The 23,329-nt window shown below is 41.9% G+C and overlaps 1 protein-coding gene across 1 annotated transcript; it reads left to right on the top strand.

Moving 5' to 3' along the window:
• The first annotated feature begins 2,471 nt into the window (after window positions 1-2,471).
• LOC115756462 (cytochrome P450 72A397-like) lies at window positions 2,472-4,966 on the top strand. The gene is made up of 5 exons (XM_030696259.2): window positions 2,472-2,842; window positions 3,253-3,470; window positions 3,576-3,820; window positions 3,924-4,287; window positions 4,520-4,966. Exons 1-5 carry the CDS (start codon window positions 2,566-2,568, stop codon window positions 4,946-4,948), a joined length of 1,533 nt encoding a protein of 510 aa, XP_030552119.1. The 5' UTR covers window positions 2,472-2,565; the 3' UTR covers window positions 4,949-4,966.
• The last annotated feature ends 18,363 nt before the right edge of the window (window positions 4,967-23,329 follow it).

Below are 23,329 nucleotides of genomic sequence, written 5' to 3'. Positions count from 1 at the left end.
TTCATCAACAACAGATAGTGATACCATTTTTGTTTCCGGCAAAAATCACCCTTGATTAAAGGGGATTGAATTTCAATTTAATATGTAATGTGGTCTTTTAAACTTTAAGTTTATTCAACGTGGTCCTTCAACTTTTAGCTAATGTCTAATACGATCTCTAAACTTTTAATTTGTTCAATGTGGTTTTTGGATCTTGGGTTTTTTTTTTTTTGTACAAGTTCAATTTAGTCTCGAGACACTATAATTTTCCTCCTGTTAATTCAAGCTTAGGGACAACATTAAATATCTTCGTACAGTCCAGGGACAAAATTGAACATGCACTCAAAATCTAAGGCTCACGTTAGACAAATTAAAAGTTTCGGGACAACATTGCATCTTGGGTAACTCAAGAAGTATATTGAACGAATTTAAAGTTGATGGATCATATTGCACATTAATTCAAAGTTCATGGACCATCGACGTTATTTACCCTTGTTAAATTGCGCGAACTAGGCTTCGCTCGGGAGTTGTCAATCCGAATGAAATCGATATTTTGGATGAGGTTTCACTTCCTTTGTTTGTTCTTGCAAAGAGATGTGGATGCTTCATTCCTCCATCAAACAAGGGGAACAGAAGGAGTGGCCATTCCACGGCTCCACTTAAGGTATGGCCAATCCATTCCTTGGAAAAATATCAAGAGAGTTAATACGCACAATAATTTTGAGTGTACCCTTTATTTTTTTTTAACTCACTCATTGCACATTTTAAGGACATTTTAGACATTTTCAATTCCAAAATTTACCAGGCACAAGAAAAAGAATCGTCATATTCTTTCCAACTTATTTTGTCATACAATTACAAGGAATTGCGATGCGTGTTTCATTTCGTTTCCTTCCCTCCCTCTGTCGTCGAATGCGATCAGTCGTAGGATTGGATGTGGACGTGGATATTTCCTTGAAAGGAAGAAGAAGGGGAATTTCCTCATTGTTGCCGCATGAAACTTAATCATGAAGTTATGGTCCCATGGATGTTCAGGTGTGCATTATTGGGATAATTATATAAAAAAAAAAGGAGTCATATATCTATTATATTTGCTCCAATTCAATCTTAAACCTTTTAATTTAACTAATTTAGTCCTAAGTTGTTTGACAATTTTCTCCTGTGGCCCATCCTATCAATTCTAATTATAAATCACCGACGTGAACACCACCGTCCTATGTGGTATAATCGACGTTGACGATTTTTTTAAATTTTTCAATATTTTCCAAATTATATTAATTTTCTTTTTCTTTTTCTTTTTTTTTTCATTGTGGTCGGCGGCTCACCAACGTGGCCCTTGCCGGCATTGCCCATGTCCGGGCAAGGCGGTCTCGTTTGTAGCCGGTACCTCTGGCGACCCTCGCCGACCACGGTGAAAAAAGAAAAGAGAAAAGAAGGAAAAGAGAAGAAAATAAAAAAGAAAAGAAAAAAAACAATTAAAAAAGATAAAGTAAAATTATTTACGTCGGTGCCGGATATGCCACGTAGGAAGTTTTGCGTCATTTAAATTTTTTTCATAATTTTTTGTGGGATTTTTCTTGGGGAGTGTAATTGAAGTCATGGCAATGTGGATGCCACATGAACGAGTCAAATCCGGCCATCGAGGAATCTAGAACACCTTGCTTACCAAGTAATGGCAATCAAAGCCAAAATCGGAAAGGCATCTCCTGCAAGACAAAGATTAGTCGCCAAACCACGCGTTTTTAGTTTTGTCCCTTTTTGGGTCAAAACTTCAAACTACGGGTCGTGCTTTTCCGGCTTGTGGGCCTGGACCATCCTTGACAAAATGCCAGCACGTGCGGTCCTGTAGATTCTTACGAGGTTGGGACGGTCTTTTCCTTTCTCTCAACCGTCTTAAACGTACATGATGACATTTTAAGGGGACGTTTGTTTAATGAATGGGCAAAGAATTCTACCATCTAAACTATGCTTAATGTTCGACCAAAAAAGAGAAAAAAAAAAAAAAACTATGCTTTATGAATGGTTATGTGTATTTGGACTTGGGGCGTGGAAGGAGCACGTATTTGATTCGTGTATTCATATCCCATGTTGAAATAGCTATCATGGCAATACTACATCACGAAAACCGACATGGTTAAACCTCTAATCACATGTCTTGCCAGCAAAAGAGTGAGATTCCATGGCTTTTGAGAAATTATTCGTTATCCCCGTCCCAGACTGGATATGTTGCAGCAAAGATTTTATGGGATTCAGATGGAACGCACGTATTCGATTCAATACGGATGCTATGCTCATCCTGGCATCTTGAGCCGTGAGTAGTTTTTTCTTCTCTTTATTTTTGGGCATCCTTCTCTTTTCGGTTCCTTTTCTATTTCCCAAAATTCGGGTCACGGTCAAGAAGTTTCTTGGCAAACGCACATGGCTATGGATGGGCTGTGGCTATATAAACACGACACCTTGCCCAACATTATCAAGCCATCAACACATCTTCCTCTCTTCCTCTCTCTCTCTCTCATACGCACGCAACAAACAGACGCACACAGAGACTGACATACAGACATAGAAACGCAGAAAGAAGAAGAAAATATGGAGGTATCAATCCAGTCAATTGCAGTAGCGACGGTTCTGGTCGTCCTAACGACGTTGGTGTGGAGGGCGGTGAACTGGGTGTGGTTGAGGCCGAAGCGGCTCGAGAGGCTCCTGAGACAGCAAGGCTTGTCTGGCGAACCCTACACCTTCCTGCGTGGAGACCTCAAGGAGAACTCGCGGTTGCTCGAGGAAGCCATGTCCAAGCCCATCGCCGTCTCCGACGACATCAAGCCTCGCCTCATGCCTTACTTGCAGCAATCCTACCAAACCCATGGTATGCACATCTTCACTTGGTTTTTGAGCTTTGGCCGATGCTGTTTCCGATGGGAGTTTCAAGAACATCCGAATTTACTGACCTTTCTATTGGAAGTTGGTGCTTCCCCATTTTGAATTTTGGCGATCAAAGAGATTAATGCATCTCAAGTCTTTTAAATGATTGCTTATTTTGACGTGCACACATTCGGGATCCTTCGCAATCATGTGAACAAGTCAAATGCACGTGCCAATACATGTCTGGAGTCGAGACTACTCAATAGTGTAGAAAGTTCTATCTCTGCAAACGAGGCCATCTGTGAATGAGATTAACAGAATGTTTTTGACATTGATTGACTGTCGTCATAAAAAGCCAGCTGCTAATGTAATTCATTTGGCAATGGGGCTCTTATTTTGCTGTGGGCATTGCAGGCAAAGACTCGTTCATGTGGCTAGGCCCAACACCGAGAGTGAACATAACGAACCTGGAACAAATAAAGGAGATCTTCTCCAAGATAGATGACTATCAAAGGCCAGACTTCAATCCGCTGGTGAAGTTGCTCGCCGATGGACTCGCGAACCACGAGGGCGAGAAATGGGCACGGCACCGGAGGATCATCAATCCAGCATTCCACATAGAGAAGTTGAAGGTACATGGAAACTATATTCTGGTCAAATGAATTGAACCACACACATTGATGCCTCTGGATGTTTCTCTTAATTCCTTCTTTGTATTGGTTCGTTGTCCTTTGCAGCTTATGTTGCCCGCTTTTTATTCAAGTTGCACTGAAATAGTTGGTAGATGGGAAAAATTGGTATCAGCAGAGAGGTCGTGTGAGGTGGACGCGTGGGCCGACCTTCAACATTTAACTCGAGAGGTGATCTCTCGAACAGCATTTGGTAGTAGCTTTGAAGAAGGCAAAAGGATCTTTGAACTTCAGGAGGAGCAAACCCTGCTCGTGCTAGAAGTCATTCGATCGGTCAACATCCCCGGCTGGAGGTAACCTCTTTCATCATCCATAAGCTTATTTAGTCTAAATGAGTTTCTGGCTGACAATCATGACATTACAAGAAATCCAACTATTTGATTCAATATTTCGCAGGTTTGTGCCAACTAAGATGAACAGGAGGATGAAGAAGATAGATAAGGAAGTGAATGCTCTGCTCACGGACATCGTCCGCAAAAAAGAGAAAGCAATGAGGGCAGGGGAAGCTTCTGGCGATGATCTGTTGGGGCTGCTACTGCAGTCAAACGCGAAAGAGAATGTCAAGATGAGCCTTCACGACGTGATCGGGGAGTGCAAGCTTTTCTACTTCGCTGGACAAGAGACGACTTCGGTCTTGCTGGTTTGGACCATGGTCCTGTTGAGCGTGCACTCGGATTGGCAAGCGCGAGCTAGGGAGGAGGTCCTCCAAATCTTTGGAAGCAGAAAACCTGACCATGACGGGTTAAGCCATCTCAAGATTGTAAGTTCAATACTCTTTTCCTCTTTTATTGAGAGTGGTACTTATAATAGGTCCAATCTGAAGAGTTCTGATGATCCTTACACCTTTTTCATTGGATGAAAGTAACATATCTTTTCCGTTCTCTTTGTGGATGCTGTTTTCATTGTAGTCTTTCTCGGGCATAATCACACATAGATGATCCTACATACTAATCTTTATCCTATGCTAACATTTGTGGATTTGTTGCGATTAGGTCACAATGATCTTGAATGAGGTTATGAGGTTATATCCTCCGCTTATGATTCTCCTACGCAACGTTCACAAGGAAACAAAACTCGGGAAGTTGACCATACCCCCTGGAGTCCAGCTCGCAATTCCAACTCTCCTCATCCACCATGATAAAGAATTGTGGGGTGAGGATGCCGAGGAGTTTAAGCCGGAGAGGTTTGCCGAGGGAGTGTCCAAGGCCACCAAGAACCAACTCTCCTTTTTCCCATTCGGATGGGGCTCCCGTATATGCATCGGCCAGAACTTCGCAATGATAGAGGCGAAGATGGCGCTTGCCTTGATACTCCAGCAATTCAAATTCGAGCTCTCTCCTTCTTATGTGCATGCTCCTTCCGATGTCGTCACCCTCCAGCCACAGCACGGTGTTCGGGTCATCTTGCACAAGGCAAACTAAAAAATTACAGATCGTGGTGACATGCGGTGTTGGCGCGACCTTAAAAAAAAATAAACAAGTTAATTTTCGGGCTAATGGATTATCGGGTTAATTAATTAACTAACCTAACTCGGACTCTCCCAAGTCCATACCAAATCGCAACTTAAGGTTCAAATAATTAACATGCAATGTGTTTTGAATTTGGAGTCGCCACTAATCATTTTCGGTAGGTTGATTAGAAACCTAAATAAAATAGCGGGAAAAACTATCTTATTTCCGCGAACCGAGATTTTGAATTGGGGATTTGGTTACGCTAGATTACTCTAACGCCCTTTCGGTACCATTTTCATGAAAAATAATTGATTTGGCAATTTTGATGGATTTTACTTGAAATTCAAAGATGCAATTTTTGATTTTTCTTCTTTTTATGGGGATGTAAAACATTGAACTTTGTACGATATACACCATGGGTGATTTAGAAAGAAAGAAAACGCAGCCAATCACGAGTATTTACAAAAATAAATTAACATGTAATAATGCTAAATTTTGGGACACGTGACATGTCTAAAATAAACAAACAAATGTTCACACCAAACGATTACATTTTTGTAGATCGAGATGGAAAGGGTTACCTTCTATTACACAAAATCTTACTCACGTACACGTTATGGCTTCCTTCAAGATCTCGGAGTTGGAAGAACGTGGCTATCGTCGAAAAAAGGCAAGCTGGCGTTGTTGGATGGCGAGAGGCGAAGTACGCCGGGACTCGTCGAAGATGATGCTCACTAAAACTCTTTTCTTCACTCTCAAATTTTCTCTTACGATTTTTCTCAAGAACTCTCTTTTTCCTCTCTAAAGAATTTCTCTCACAAATTCTCTCAATTCTCTTCCACTCTAAAACTCTCTCAATTCTCTTTCACTCTCCCCCCCTTCTCTCTCAATTCTACTCCTCTTTTATAGGCAAAGTTCTCCATCATTCATTCTTCATCTTCACTTCTTCACCTTCCATTTTCATCTTCTCTTCTTCATCTTCATTTCTTCACCTTCCATTTTCATCTTCCCTTCTTCATATTCATCTTCTCTTCTTCATCTTCCCTTCACCATCTTCCTTTCATTATCTTCTCTTCTTTATCTTCTCTTCACCACCTTTCTTTCATTATCTTCTCTTCACCACCTTTCTTTCATTATCTTCTCTTCACCATCTTCCTTTCTCCATCTTCTTTTGGTATTTGCAATGCGTCCCCGAAGTTTCAAGTATTTGCAATACAAAGTTTTAAGTATTTGCAATACAGTCCCTAAAGTTTCAAATCTTCTCGGTGTATTTTTCCATCCCGTGCCTAGTCTAGACGCATGCTAAATTAAGTGTTCCGCTTGCCCAATTATATGCCAATGCAATGTACGCTAAAAATAAATATGTGAGATGATTTTTTATAATTTTTATGCAAAAAATAGATTAGTCAAAATTTAGGCGTCAACATTAGTGGAGGCTCGTAGAGGTTCCGCTTAAAGACAAAATTGAATCCTAAATTTTGACATGCAAATTATGGATGATTTTTTAGCGGGAGTTTTAATCCCATTTTTTAATGTAATGAAGTGATGCATGATATGCAAGGCAAATAAACATGTGTCATAATTCCTCTTTTCCATGTTAGAGAAACCCACATGGATCGCATACAAGAATACCTGTTTTACCAAATTTCTGTAAGCTAATGGTTCTCTTAATTTCCAAGCTTCTTTTTGCGAAGGATTTTAAGGTATTTGGCCTATCTCATCGAGACTTCTCCCTAATGCAAGACAGCAAGATATGTGTTCGTTTGAGATCACAAGAGCTACGTCGTTGTGAGTCGAAAGAAGTGGGATCAAGTTCACAAGAGCTACGTCGTTGTGAGTTGATTAAATGTCGAAATCGCCGCATATGTCTTCACGATTCAATAAGGAACCAAAATCATAAGAGCTACGTCGTATGATTTGGTTTGGATCAAAAATATGGGTGCTTATGTCTTCATGATTTGATAAAGGAGCCGAAAATCAAAGAGCTATGTCATTATGAGCCGACTAAAGGTCAAGATCACCGTGCATACGTCTTCGTGATCGATCAAATCATAAGAGCTACGTCGTTATGATTTGAAGAGATGTCAAGATCGCCGGCATATGTCTTCACGTCCGAGATTGAAACCATAAGAGCTACGTCGTTATGATTTGATAAGATGTCGAGATCGCCCATATGTCTTCACGTCCGAGATTGAAACCATAAGAGCTACGTCGTTATGATTTGATAAGATGTCAAGATCGCCGGTGCATATGTCTACACGACTGAGAAGAGGCATATTGCCGAATTGAACAATATTTGATAGGAGCACCATCGAATGGAATCGATAAGTACAAAAGGGGCATATTGCTCGATTGAATCATAACAACTATCATGAGAAGAGTTGTTAATTTGAAAAGGGGTTAAAACTTACTTCCCAAACGATTAATCAAGGAACGAAGCGATTGTATCGTACGTAGGCATTCCAAAAACTTGCTCATTCAATAATCCTTGGAAGAATTTGAGACCTTGGGAGGGAACTCGAACATCGGGAATGTATTACCTATCATAGAATGTCGAGGTAACACACACAAACATATTCAACAATGAGTATAATGCAATCACTCATACTATGGTTCATCATAACCATTCTGCAAGTTTGCATTACCAATTTTGTCTAGGAGGTTCTCACATTACGAATACCTCGAATGGAGTGAATGGGGGACTTGTCCGAAAGGGCTTTCTCTCACTCTCGAAAAAGCTATTTATCCCGCAGGATTCAAGAGAAATCACTCAATCTTTCCATCATCGCATTCGATAAGGATCCAAGTAATCTCGCAATTGATACGACCGAGTCGATCCGGGGTCTTGATTAGGACCGTAATGAGAGCTAGGTCAAAGGTTTACAAAGGGGACTCCGTTAGTCAAGGTAATGAATTTCTTCATCATTTGCTCCGTTTACAAGTCAAGAATCCCCAAAAAAAAGAGAGAAATAATCTTGCTCGAACTTCTTCGAGTGATGCTTAAAATCATTTAACTCTACGTTAACTCAAGTGCCCTAATCGAAGAGACTTTGGAGGGTTATAACGTAGGCTAGGATTGGGGACCAGGAACAAAAGGCTCGTTTTGGCTCGAAATTAAATGAAAAGGGCTTGACGTCGGTGATCATCGTTGACTAGTCACCGATCTTGGTCTTCGGAAATGTCTTGAAAAGAATACCATCATTGAATGAGGGATGGTAGTTTTCTACCGAAAATTGCACTTACAAACCGATTTCTTGGGGAGTCTTCTTCATAACAAGTGTCCGTCAAGGATTTGCAAGAGACACAATGCAAACATGTACATGGAATTTACAACTTAACATGCAAAAATGTACATTCAAAATCCAAAGTACTTTACAAATGAATGTGCATTGGCCTTACTTTGGTAGGCACTTTGCTTTTCCTATGCTTGAAATTTTCATATGAGATCGCCTTTGCTTTTCTTACTCCCGACTCTCATTTTTCTTTTTTCTTCTTTTTTTTGAGAAAAGATTTCTTTTCCTTTTTCTTTGAGAGCCCTTCGACATCTCTTTATTTTGCTTTTTTTGTTTTTTTGTTTTTTTGTTTTTGTTTTTTTAGAGCGGGCCCTTCTCCTTTAAGCCGAGTTTGCCTCTCCTTTTTTTTACAATCCCATGACTTTGAACCAGGAATTACAACAAGCATAATGATCATTCGGGAATTCTCCTTGACTCGACCATCTCCAATTCTAATCCTTGGGAAAATGCTATCTTCGCCTTTGGAATGAGCAAATGATCACCAACGGGGTTTAAGAAATGAATTTGCAGCTCAAGTGGGCTATGCAAAGAATGAAGTGTATAGGATAGAAAGTGAATGCTCTTCATCATCCTAAGGCACTTGAATTAAAATTCGAGTATAAATGCAAAAAACACCCGAAGATTAATGTTAGTCCGAGCAAGAAAATTTCTAACCATTTACCTCGTGTTTGCTAGAATTAAATCGGACCCCGATGTGGGGTGGTTCTTGAGGGGTAAAGAAATGAAACCACCGCCAAAAGGGGTAATCAATGGATCACAGTGTTTGGGATAGAGAACCGAATGCCTCTACATTTCGGCTATCGTACCTTTCGAAAAAACTCTTTACCTCGGGGAATGCGGAATTTTGCCACCGTTCATCTCGCCTGAAAAAATTGGACGTGTTTGGGAAAGGATTGCCTTTCATCATCCCCCTCGCCCCATTCCATACATTCGATGTATCTTATGTAGTTCATATTCCTTATTCGGTTGGTAAATTAAACATGAGAACATCATGCGCAAACTTTGTAATGTATGAGTGTTTTGAGCATATAAAATGCAACAACTTTTATCTTGGTGGACAGAATCGCAAGCACATAAGAAACTTCTTAGGGGCGGGATCGCAGTTGCCCCTCCATGCAAATGAGTTGCAAAAACTTCATTATCCGTTCGAGACATGAGATTGTCAAAGGCTTCAATTCTTATTTCATTAATTTTTCGGGAGAATGGATACTTCCCTATCCGGAAAGGCAGGACCCCTAAAATCAAAAGGGAAAGCATCAATGTACGTTCTCATGTCCTAAACGAGTTGAAACGATACCGCTTTACCCTTGTACGAATTTCTTGTGAACTTTGAATTGAAAAGATCAACTCATCGATCGGATTGTATGGTCGGGATGTTATCTCTCCGGTTTTGTAACCATCCGGCTGAGCTTCAATCGGTCATTGAACCAAGCAAAAAGGTTTTTATTAATCTTTGTACATTGATGCCAAATCCCGGATCGAACCCGAACGCCGACCACCGTCATTCCCCCAACCACTAGGGTGGTGATGTTGGCGTCCACGTTGGTTCGCTTTTGCTATATTGTTCTCAAAACAGTTGGCAATCTCCTCGAGAATGAAATAAGCTTAAATCGAGTTTGAAATGATTGAGAGCCAATTGGGACGATACGGAGTTACCCATCTTTGAGTCCGCTGGCCTTTACTCGTATTCTCCCAAGTAAGGCTATTCGGAATCTCTTACGGGCGTTCGGGCGTCGTCCACAAATTGATTTTCTACAGCCTAGCTTAACAAGGAACTCACGTATTTGATAAGGGAGGAGAAAATTCGCCCTTTAACTCTAGGCAAATCTAGACAACTAAAAGTAAAAAAATATCCCACCAGAGGAACTATACATGGAATCAAAGAAGTATTCATGCGAGATTGGTTCCACCTCTCTGCTAGCCATTCCAACGATCAACGATTCTTTTGGACTAAACACCAACAATCGTTGTTTGAAGACCCATAATAACTGCTTCATCACGCTCGAGGTCCTTCATTTCCAAACAGCTCATCAAGGTAGCAAGCTCATCATCAAAGTAATCTTCGATTTTTCGAGCAATTGATACTCGAATTGGGCATTGTTACTTCTAACACGTGACGATTGCGTGGCGACGACTCCTTAAGCTTGAGCCTCCGTCGTTGCTCGGGAACTTGTAGGGATGATCAATGTGCTACTAGAACCACCAGCGGAATGTTGGTATAACCTTATTCTTGATTGGGAAGTGGCCGGGTACCTTTGCTCGGTAGGTTTTCCCGAATTGATCTTCCACCAACTCCGGTCCGGCCGCCTTGGTCCCAAGCTCATCGTGCTTCCTCGACCTATCTCTAACCCTTTGAAGGTGATTTGTGACACTTTGCATGGTGAGTCCGTCTATATTCATCATTTTATGTACAACCGGGGGTCGTCTTGAATTGATTCCTAGCAATCCTCAATGAATATAGAATGAAGCTTGGCGGACCAAAGGGGCCTTTTCTTTTGGACAAAATCGTCGTGTCGGTGGTTTTTGTACAAGTAATTGCTTCCTTACATCTGCCAAATGTTTTGAGCACTTGAACGGACGCCTCGGACGTCTCGAGCACCATGCGATATGGCCCTCGTTATGAACGCGATCATTACTTGCGATACTACGATGACCGTATGTCCAACTCAATCAATGATCTTTAAGAGACGCCATGTCGATCCCTACGACGGCCGTGACGACGATGTCAAAATCATATTTGTCCGCCCAACTTGTAAGGCATCCGTTGCTTTCGCATTAGCAAAAACCCGACATGCAACTTCCAAGATAGCAACGAGGATTGAGAGGAAACGGGGTTGCCATCAATGACCATGACTAATCTTCGGATAGGAAGGTTCCCATACTTCCGCCGGAATGAACGTGTTTTTCTTTAAAACCTTCCATATGTAGATCAAAAATGGCCGTTTCGACCAGACGAGCTTTAGATGTTCTCGACTTGCAAAACAATGCCCGAAAATCACAAAAGTGATGGTGGCTTTCGTGACGAGTTCTAGTGGTCATTTATAAACTTTTCCGATCCATTAGTCTCGCATATAGGTTCTCGCTTTTCTACGAAAGAGGACAACTTTTTCTCTCCTTTCCGGTCTTAGTGCCTTGGATCCATTTCGTAATAACTCTTGCCTCTCACTCAATCGTCATCTTTTTCCTTTTCGATATGTAGGAGCCCTCAAATCTTTTCGCTTTCTCTATGAACAGGCGTTATTTCCTTCCTCGATCTTTCGGTTCCCCCTACGAACAGGCGGTTATTTCCTTCCTCATATCTTTCACTTCCTCCCGAGGCGTTATTTCCTCGAATCTTTTGCTTTCTCAATAACGAGGCAGCTATTTTCTCTCAAATCTTTTGCATCTATCTATGTGAAGGCTTTTAATGCTTTTCCTTTCGGCGTTGACAAACAAAGAATTCACGCATTTAAGCATGATGATATTTGCGGATAATCTTTTCTTTGCCCCTTGATTAACTCTAGGCGTAAAAGGAAGAATGTCTCACATGGGGACTTTGTAACAAACAGACATTCATTCACGCATGTCTCTACTTCTCTTGAGAATTCATAAGGGCTAGCTAGTAATGCTCAAAAGAGTGATATTTTGAAAGCCCATAATAAAAACTCAAGCTCCATGTAGGCTACAATTCGGAGTTTCATCGGTGTTGAATTGGCCGACCGGACATCGGGAAACTCCAATTGTAGTGATGCATGTTACTTCCCTCAAGGGCATCGCTCCGCAAGGCCGACATCCGGGATGTATCCCCAACGAAATCCGATTGGCGAGAACTTGCTCGGGAGGATGAATCGATAAATGAGCATTTTCAATGCTCGATGTGGCTCATCAAGGAACATGCCACCAAAGGTGATGGGGTTCTTGCGACATGGCAAATAGCGATGTTAAGAGCATCCCTATACCTCTTGATCTCCGCCAAGCTCTTCATTTTCTTCCTTTAGAGACGCAAGTTCATGACTTTCACTTGAACCTTCACTGGGCCCGCTTGTTTTGAAACCAAAACCGACCTTCAAGGGCTCCATTCCTAGCTTCCGGCCAACTCATTTTTCGTTTCCCGTTCACGCAAGGGCACTCCTTAAAAGGCAGCTTGAGCTCTTTGATTTGATGTTTTCTTTTACGGGTTGACTACGGCTGCTGCTGCTGCTATTGTTGTTCTGTTATCGAGATCTTGAACTTCACCGCCAAGGAGTTGGGTTTACGGCTTCGCCGATGATCGGCCTCGAAATTCAGCGTTCATTCTCGGGGATGTCTAGGTTGGTTGCCTCCGGTAAGTCTGGTAGCCTCCAAACATGTTGGATTGAAATACTTCTTTCGCCTTTTGTTCACTCTACTCTCCGCATCTTACTCTCTCCAAATTCTTCAGTAAACATGCATGTTCCAGCCTCCTTTTAACTTGATGAAAACCACTAAGCCGTGCTTCTCCCAAGATTTCGTGTTTCCCGCTCCGTCTTCTTCATTTCCTTCTAACATGGTGGGACCCTCAAATCTTTCCAAAGATGCTTGTCCCTCTTTTAATATGGCGGAACCTTTAAGTCATTTCGCAACTTTTCGAATTTCGTGAGCCTCGAGATGGTAGATCCGTGATTCACGGACAAACGTCCGTAGTTTTACCCAGATAATTAACTCGGCCCCCACAATAATTATTGCTATGACTTTTTCTGCCCTTTAAATTAGGATTTAACGCCGAGACGATTATCGCTTCCATATCCTCATCTCCAACCTTCTAAGCACTCTTTCGCATCCACTCTTTTTCAGCAACTTCAGCAACAATGGCCTCCCTCCCTGCACGCATCTTCTCGGCTGAAGTTTTGGCCAAATGGGAGAAACTTTATAATCTCTTAGGCCAGGGCTACTCTTATATAGCCAACCATCCGAGGCAAACCAAATCCGTCTCATGTTTACGATATGGACACCGTTTCTATTCAAGGTACCAAGTTAGAAGAGAATATAGGATCTTCCCTACCCTCTTCACTAACTTCCCGAGGCTTACAATCATGCTTATCAAGATGTTACTTTGGCCTATCTTGTGAGGGCACGCCATCGGGATCGGTCGGATAACTTGATGTTGGCCGATCTTGTAGCGACAATTATAAGAAGGCCCTTGACTACGGTAATGATCAAGTCTCACCCATTCGTGAGAGGGGAACTTGGTGGAACGTTTGGCCATGTCTCGGACCATCTTTGAGCGTGATCCGCTCAATATTGTTTGAAATTCCAATGCACATGGCTGGAAGAAAGGATGGACGATCCGACCCCGGATATAGCCCGCGGAGAATGCGATCCATGACTTGGAATTTCTTTCGAGTATCACGAGGACAAGGTAGCCGAGCTTAAAGAGAAATGTGAGCTCCTCCTCTTTAAGCGGCGGATCTTGATTCTCGAAGCGATCGTGTAGGCGGAGCATCAATTGTATGGAGGACCGGTTAAGCTCCTTTGGATGCTCATTAGGGCTCGTTGGCTTTACGTTCCCACCCGATGATCTATTTGTAAGGCTTTCGATGGATGAAACGAATGCAAGTTTTTACCGATTTCATCTTGGTCGTCATATTTTTCGCAAGATAACCCCTTTTACTCGTGAATATGTAAATCTCACGCTACGATGGCTGATTCAATTGGGCCGAGAGACCCCCATTCGAAACGATCTCTCACAAAAATTGGTAGCGATGAAACAAACGAATGCCCAAATGTGAACAACTTGTGAATGATAATATTATAACTCGATTAGAAAACATCGAGTAAATCAAGTATAATATTTCTTCAGTCGAAATTCAACGGTTGGTAAATACACGACCATCCATCTCGGCCATAATCAAAGTACCACTAGGGAGCACCTTCTTTACTATATATGGACCATCATAGTTTGGAGCAAACTTCCCTTCGGGAGTGGGACTATTGGCAACAATTTTCGCAAGACCAGGTCATTGATCCAAAATATCGAGGCCGAACTTTTTTGTTAAATGAATTAGCAACCCTCTCGATAACACCGGCCATGACATATAGCCTTAATTCTCTTTTCATCGATCGATTCAATTGGCTTGCCCTCTGGGATCCATTCACTCCGTCAAATAGCTTGAGACAAGATACGTGAGGAAGGAATTTCCACTCAACCGTAGAACAACCTCCATTCCATATACAAGAGAATACGGGGTTGCCCCCGTAGATGTCCGGATCAGGTCCGATACGCCATAAGTGCAAATGGCAACCTCCATGCCAATCGCGATAATTCTCGGCCGTCTTCGCTAAGATTTTCTTAATATTCTTATTGGCGGCTTCTCTGCTCCATTCATCCGAGGACGATATGGGGAAGAGTTCGATGCTTGATCTTGAATTCCTTGAACAATTCGTCCATTAGCTTGTTGTTCAAATTTGAGCCATTGTCGGTGATTATGGCTTCAGGTGAACCATATCGAGCGATGATATCTCGACGGATAAATTTCACGATATTTCGTCTGGACCGCTAAATAAGATGCGGCTTCGATTCATTTAGAAAATAGTCAATTGCTACCAAGATGAATCGATGCCCATTGATGCTTTAGGATTGATAGGGCTGATAACATCAATGTCCCACATAAAAACGGCCATGGTTCGATAAGATGCAACTCGTTCGGAGAGACATTAATCTTGTCACCATGAATCGACATTTGTGACAACTCCGACATCTGAACCGGGTTGGAAGTTCCATCATACTTTTCGAGTCGGGCATCTTGAACTTTTCGGCACAATGATCTTTGAAAAGACAGACAGTCGACCGGGTATGTTGTGAGTCCCCTCGACCTCTCGGATCCTCCGTTCCATTTGGGCCAATAGCTTGGCCGTATCACCATTCAATCCGGGGCCACGGGGCTGGCTGAGGGATTGGGACCACGGGCGCGTGCTCGAGCTCACGCCCGTGATGATCACATCCTCTACCGGCATTGTCGGATAGGGAGTAGCTTCCGAGGCTTTACCGAGTTGTCCGTAGGAGGAACTAGAGCGAAGCGGGATGGCGGCGGATGATTGAAGTTTGCGGTGAAGGCGGCCATAATTTCTTCCATCTTTCGGGACATCATCCCTTCAAAGCGCCGATCAAGGAGCCAAGTTTCTCGTCCAGGCACGACGATAGCGTTGATGTCGGACATCCTCTTTGCGACGACGAGTAATGTGTAGAGGATCCGTGACAAATTACCCGTACGCAGTAACAAACCCAAAATGAGTATAGGGAGCAAGAATAGCGAGCCGGCCCATGACATCCCTCTAGACTCAAACGAACAAAGTATTATGGCCAAAGGATTGAAACATGTAATTTTCAGTTTGTCCGCTTTACGAAAAAATTCGTATTAATCCGTACGTTGATCAAAACATGTCCAAATTTTACGAGCTTATAGTTGAGAAGGTGATGAACAACTTTTATGTTGGCCAATCAGACTAGAAATGCACGGATCAAATCAGTTTAATGTTCTCTCCAAAACAATCACGTTCAGAAAACTGTTATAACCGCATGTTGTTGAAAAAACGAAGGGCCATCTTAAATTATGAATTTAATTCTGAAATTTTGCAAGATATTAGTTGAAACATAGGTCTACAACTTCGTGTTTGACACTTACTCAAAGCTCGATCGTAAAATTTAGTAAAAATCGCACAACAGAATAAGCCAAATCAGAATTGAGGACAACGATGAAATTGTAAAAGCGCAAGCAAAGTGCGAAATTGGAAATAAGACAATGAAACTTCTAAACAATCAACCTAAACCATGGACCGCCCAAAATAAAAATAGATAACAGGTACAAGAGACAAAAATTACCTCTCATACGAAAAAATGTCAATCACAAAGACATGCGCATGAATCGTGAGTTTAAATCTTATTCTATCTATCCAAAAGGCTTTTGCAAAGTGAAATGATGAATGAAACGACATGTCGCACCTCGCGCACAATCATCATGACTAGTCGCAACCTCGCGTACAATAGTCATGACTAGTCGGGTCCAATCACTTCGGCTTGGTTCGGTCGACAAGGGCAATTCTCATGCATCGTAGCCTCACGTGTATGAGAACGACCATTGAGCCATTTTTTGAAAAATTTTCGGGATCCGATGGGATAACCTTTAGCAAACCTTACCGCCAAGGTTAAAGAACCATCTAAATACCATCTTAAAACTATTAGTGTGACCCAGTCCGGTCACGGGTTGTGTGCGTGTAGTGCAAATACGATAAATCATGCACAACAATTAAAGGCAAACACCGCTTCAATGATTCAAAAGTTAAATCACAATTCCAATTCACCAAGCCCCAAAACAAAGGGTTAGCCGATCACTCCTCCCCTTATAACTCCCAATCGCAAAAACATTTAACACCTAAGAATGAGAATTCAACCAAAGTTTACCAAATCAAGTGATTTCTTTTCATGAAATTATCCGGCCTAAGTCCTCTTTGGATCCCCAAGTCGCCAAGTCAGTCGCGACCTTAAAAAAAAAATAAACAAGTTAATTTTCGGGCTAATGGATTATCGGTTAATTAATTAACTAACCTAACTCGGACTCTCCCAAGTCCATACCAAATCGCAACTTAAGGTTCAAATAATTAACATGCAATGTGTTTTGAATTTGAGTCGCCACTAATCATTTCGGTAGGTTGATTAGAAACCTAAATAAAATAACGGAGAAAACTATCTTATTTCCGCGAACCGAGATTTTGAATTGGGGATTTGGTTACGCTAGATTACTCTAACGCCCTTTCGGTACCATTTTCATGAAAAATAATTGATTTGGCAATTTTGATGGATTTTACTTGAAATTCAAAGATGCAATTTTTGATTTTTCTTCTTTTTATGGGGATGTAAAACATTGAACTTTGTACGATATACACCATGGGTGATTTAGAAAGAAAAAAACGCAGCCAATCACGAGTATTTACAAAAATAAATTAACATGTAATAATGCTAAATTTTGGGACACGTGACATGTCTAAAATAAACAAACAAATGTTCACACCAAACGATTACATTTTTGTAGATCGAGATGGAAAGGGTTACCTTCTATTACACAAAATCTTACTCACGTACACGTTATGGCTTCCTTCAAGATCTCGGAGTTGGAAGAACGTGGCTATCGTCGAAAAAGGCAAGCGGTGGCGTTGTTGGATGGCGAGAGGCGAAGTACGTGCCGGGACTCGTCGAAGATGATGCTCGACTAAAACTCTTTCTTCACTCTCAAATTTTCTCTTACGATTTTTCTCAAGAACTCTCTTTTTCCTCTCTAAAGAATTTGTCTCACAAATTCTCTCAATTCTCTTCCACTCTAAAACTCTCTCAATTCTCTTCACTCTCCCCCCTTCTCTCTCAATTCTACTCCTCTTTATAGGCAAAGTTCTCCATCATTCATTCTTCATCTTCACTTCTTCACCTTCCATTTTCATCTTCTCTTCTTCATCTTCATTTCTTCACCTTCCATTTTCATCTTCCCTTCTTCATATTCATCTTCTCTTCTTCATCTTCCCTTCACCATCTTCCTTTCATTATCTTCTCTTCTTTATCTTCTCTTCACCACCTTTCTTTCATTATCTTCTCTTCACCACCTTTCTTTCATTATCTTCTCTTCACCATCTTCCTTTCTCCATCTTCTTTTGGTATTTGCAATGCGTCCCCGAGTTTCAAGTATTTGCACATACTGTTTTAAGTATTTGCAATACAGTCCCTAAAGTTTCAAATCTTCTCGGTGTATTTTTCCATCCCGTGCCTAGTCTAGACGCATGCTAAATTAAGTGTTCTGCTTGCCCAATTATATGCCAATGCAATGTACGCTAAAAATAAATATGTGAGATGATTTTTTTATAATTTTTATGCAAAAAATAGATTAGTCAAAATTTAGGCGTCAACAAGTGTAGACAAAAACATGCATTAGAATAATAAAGTCCATCAATTATTTTTAGTTTCGTTATAGCAAGCAGCTTCCTATTAGAAAAACCCTAGAAGAAGATAAGGTATGCCTATTCCTAATGATGTAATAAATCCATTAATTTCTATTCAGATGCTGATCTGGCCAATGGCCAGTAAAGATGGCATTTTGTTGACCCCTTCTTCTGATGGAAACGGACACCGGAGGCTACATAAATTGAACCAGATTTCTCCGCAAATGAAAAGAAAAGACCCCAATATCTTTATTTGTGCAAGCGACCTTTCTTCAACTACTTGGTCCAAAGCACACGTACACTGGCAGAGTTTTGGAATGCTCTGCCTTTAAACTAGTGCAACGAGGCAAGAAAAAAAAAATTTTAATTTGAGTTTTGAAGAGCTGTTATTAAAAGCAAACAGTGCTGTGATGCGTAAAATATTCAATACAAGACAGTATTTTAGACTCGCACCACCGCCCATACCACCTTGTCTTAACTTCAATTTGTTTTCTAACATTCGTTCATTACCGCCGATTGAACGACAAATGGATGTAGCATTGGACTAACTCGGGAAACCCTTAGTAAAGAAGTAACGAGATTTGTATGGCATGTCCTACTCTTTTCGCCAACAAACTTTGAGGCCTCTTACGAGAATGGATTGCTGTTACTAGACCCTCATCTTCCTTCGCCGGTAATCCTCGGTGTGGAGAAACAACTAGTGATAGGGCATAAATCGGGCTTGTGGATTTCCCCGTCCCCCACTTCATCGGGTGGTGCTATGTGATTCGGGGGGGCTTGGTCGTAATTGCAAGCATCATAAGAAGGGCAAAGCTACATGCATCATAATTGCTACATCATCTAGAAGCAACAGATTGTAATATCTTGCTCTTTTCAGTTAGCTTTCGAGTTCAGTTCTGTGAGCTTGTGATAATGAGTGATGGTAGAATATTAAGTCTTATAATCACGTCTAGGGTTTGCGGCTTGGGGACACAGGCAAGGATTGCCACGAGATCCAAGTTGTGGATAAAGAAGGTTAGAGACAATTTTGGTTCATTAAATCTTTACGTACCTATGGAGGAACAGAACCCTCAACTCGTTCACACATTTCTTCAATGACAAATAGTGATACCATTTTAGTTTCGATCAAAAATAATTCTTGATTAAAGGGGATAACAATACAAAGGTTTATGAACTTTGGCCTAATGTGTAATGTCGTCTTTATACTTTAAGTTTATTTAGATTGATAACGTGCTTGGAAGTTATCAATCTGAATGAAATTGATCTTTTGGATGAGATTTCACTTCCTTTGGTTGTTCTTGCAAAAGGATGTGGGTGCTTCATTCCTCCATCAAACCAGGGGAATTGGAAGGAATGGTACTCGTTGAATGCAATCAATTGTAGGATAGGATGTGGACGTGGATTTTTTCTTGAAAGGAAAAAAATGGAAATTTGCTCTTCTAGGTATTGTTGCTGCATGAAACTTAATCATGAAGTTATGGTTCTGTGAATGTTCAAGGGTGCATTATTGGGATAATTACATAAAAAAAATTCTATATCGATTGTATTTGTTCTAATTCAATCTTGAACCTGTTAATTTGACGAATTTAGTTCTAAGTCGATTAATAATTTTCTACTATGGTCCATATGGTCAATTCTGATTAGAAATCGTTGATATGGACGTCGGCCGTCATACATGGTGCAATCGGCATTGACATTTTTTTTTTTAATTTTTCAATATCTACCAAAGCATTTAATATTTTTTTTTCATTTTTTTTGTGGTCCTTTTTTCTCTCTTCCTTCTTTTCTTTTTCTTTTTCATTGTGGTCAGTGAGGTTCGCCCTAGCTCATCGGTGCGGCCCTTGCACGGCATTGCCCATGTCCGGGCAAGTCGCGAGCTCCGCTTCTCTTCACCATCGCCATCCTCCCTCATCCTCCATCCCGCGACCTCTATCCCTCCATCTCAATCTCTTGCCCTATGCCACCACTTGCGGCCTCCAATCGTCGCGGCCGGTTGTCGTTGATCGTATGCGATCGCCGGATGCCCCGGCTACCCGACTGCCCGTCGTTCTCCCTCTCGGCACCCTCGACTTCCCTTCCCCTTGCTGTTCTCGCGCCGGCCATCCACCACCTCGCGTTGTCCTCGGTCGTCGCTACCCTTTAGTCGCTAACTTACCCCGATGACCCTCAACCACCCTCGAGCCTCCACCGTCGTCCACCTTGTGCCACTGTCCCCTTCTCGAGCCGCTGCCATCTCGAGACCCCGAGAACTCGACACCGCCTCGGTCGAGCCCTAGTGTCGCTGTGGGCTATCATTGTCACCCCCGCCACTTGTGTCATCGTCGCCGGCGCCACCTGTGTCATCGTCGTCTCGGACCGCTTTAGTAAGTTAACCCCTAAACCTTGGTTATGACGTTAATTGCGTTTAGGGATAGATTATTCATGTAAATTGTGATTTAGGTAGTTAATTGTGGTCAATTTTAGTTAGTGATTCGGATTAGGTTAAATGACCACAATTAAATAGGTTAGTTTGGTTAGTTGGGTGGACTGTGGCTAATTGGTGATTGATTGTGATTGTTCGATCGCGAGCGAGTGATTGGCTAGAGCCGAGTGGACGATGGATTGTCGGACCGATTGGGTAATATAGGCTTGACTATGTGTAATCGGACTAATAATTACAATCGAGATAGTTAATTATTAATTAATTAATTATTACTACCGAGTGGCTATTGAGTGTTATTGTTTGATCGCCGAGTGTTATGGGTATGTATGTATGTATGTATGTACGTACGTACGTACGTATAAGAGTTAATGGCCTTAGGCCGAGTCGTTAAGCACGACCGTGTGAGTATCGACTAAATACGAAAGATAAGAATTGGCTGGTTGCCTAGTGTGGTCATATGATGATTTCCCCGACAAACTCGTGCCGTGTCGATAAGAATCACACGACTTGTCGGATGCACGTCAATCCGTGTTGTCGGGTTGATTGGATATCGGTCATAGCTTGTGACGGACCGATGCTCCTTATAGGAATGCCTCTTATGCCGTGCCATGTTGATTGAAATCACACGTCTTAACAGTTGCCGTTGCCAAAGGAATGGAACATTGAGGTGCCGACCCGGCCAGAAGAGCACCAATCGTTTAGTGTGCTATGCACCAACTATCTAGTATGTAGGCACCAATTGTCTAGTGTGCCAGGCCGAATGACCTCTAATAACCGGAACACGTGTGGTATTACGTGCATGCAAGTTGTTTGGGTGTTCTAGTTGTTTGCCTTGGTTGATGTGATTGTTGAGTCGTGTTTAGTGTTGCATTACGTGTGAACCAAGGCGTGCCTTTTCCTGTGATAGCTAGAGCATGGTGCAGACCACCCACTATTGATATGTTGTTGATCCGTGTTGTATGTTTAGGCCACTCTAAGCGAATCAACGCTCTAGCCGGGCTTAGACGTTGATTTACCGAGATTTATTTCTCACTCCGTTATCGTTGACTCTTTTTGAGGACCAAGGTAATGGAGGACCATCGTGTTCGATTCGAAATCCCTATCGACCGGTCATTTGATATCGATTACTATCCTGGTTCCGGACACGATCGGGTCTTGGAGCAACACGTGACGACCGGATGGGTGGAGGAGGGGCTGGAGCACTTAGTGCCCCATCGCTTCAAAGCTTAGTTCGTGAGTGAGGGTGATGCTCTCTACGGACCAATCCGCGGGTTTGAGGGACCACTTAGCGCGGTCTCTACGAGCCTCGTGCGGGACCCAATGGACATCGATACTCCCGACGGGGAGGTTGAGGACCCTAAGCTTGAGTCAGACCCCGACGACCTGAATTACATGCCTTCGCCCGAGTGTTTCTGATGGGCTATTGTAGTAGAGATATTTTGGGGAGACGTGGGGAGGACGAGGGTGTTGTAGCCCCTCTTTTGTAGTAGATATGACTTTAACCCTAACTCGATCCACCTATCTCTTTGCTTGTCTTATGGAGCCACCCCGAAATATGGGGTTGTATAGTGTAGTAGCTTTGTAGGGTTAATGAGTATCCGCTAATGAAATGAATGTTTTCTACTACTGAGTTGTTGGTTGTGTATCCTGCTTTCCTATCCTTGCTTATTGGTTATTGTTTGGGAGTTTATCATTTTCGCTTGCGTAGTTAAAGTGTATGGGTTGATGGCGTACCTAAGATGTCGTCCTTAATGACCCGAGATATATTGGTAGAGATATTGCGTGCCCGGGGATCGGGGAGTGACATCCTCGCCTAAGCCGGGGCAAGGATCGGCCTCGCCAAATCCGGCAAGGGGGCCTCTCGGGTGCTACCGGTTAGCCTAGCAAGGCCCACCCCCGCTTGTGGCCGGCGAGGGCTTGCCCTTCTTGGTGGCTAGTGCTGGTGGCCGGCGGGCCACAAACAGGGGAAGAACAAAAAAAGTAAGCACAAAAAAATAACAAAAAATTTAACAAATTTTTTGCATATTATAAAAAAATGGAAGTCAACGTTGGTGGTGCCACGCAGATGAACAACGTCCATGTCGGCAATTTTCGGCCTAAATTAGCTAGATATATTAAATTGGTACCAATGCAAAAAGATTTATGACTAAATTGATTCAATTAAAAGATTTATGACTGAATTGATACCAATACAATATGTTTAGAAATTTTTTGGTACTTTCCCAGCAAAGGCCATATAGTCCATCCAGTAAACGGTTGTTGCCCGGATTGCTAGCGTCATGAAACCGGTCTATGTTTATATAACAATTGTTCTTAGAGAATCTATAATGGCTAGGGACAGTCCGATTAAAAACCATATGAATTTTGGAAATTTACTGAGATTCGAGGACATGGGCTTAAAATCTGGCGACCCTCGCCAACCACGGTGAAAAAAGAAAAAAGAAAAGAAGGAAAAGAGAAGAAAATAAAAAAGAAAAGAAAAAATAATTCAAAAAGATAAAATAAAATTATCCACGTCGGTGCCGGCCGTTATGGTGCCGGTCATGCCACGTAGGAAGTCCTGCGTTAATATCGATTATTTCCATTTAAAATTGATTGGATGAACTATATTAGTAAATTATCAAAAGATTTATGGCTAAATTGACATAAATATAATATATTTAAAGTTTTTTTCATAATTTTTTATGGAATTTTTTTTTGGGGAGTGTAGTTGAAGTC

This window comes from Rhodamnia argentea, chromosome 2, assembly GCF_020921035.1.
Source record: "Rhodamnia argentea isolate NSW1041297 chromosome 2, ASM2092103v1, whole genome shotgun sequence".
NCBI classification, from domain to species: Eukaryota; Viridiplantae; Streptophyta; class Magnoliopsida; order Myrtales; family Myrtaceae; genus Rhodamnia; species Rhodamnia argentea.
This window is presented reverse-complemented; position numbering and strand designations above follow the sequence as displayed.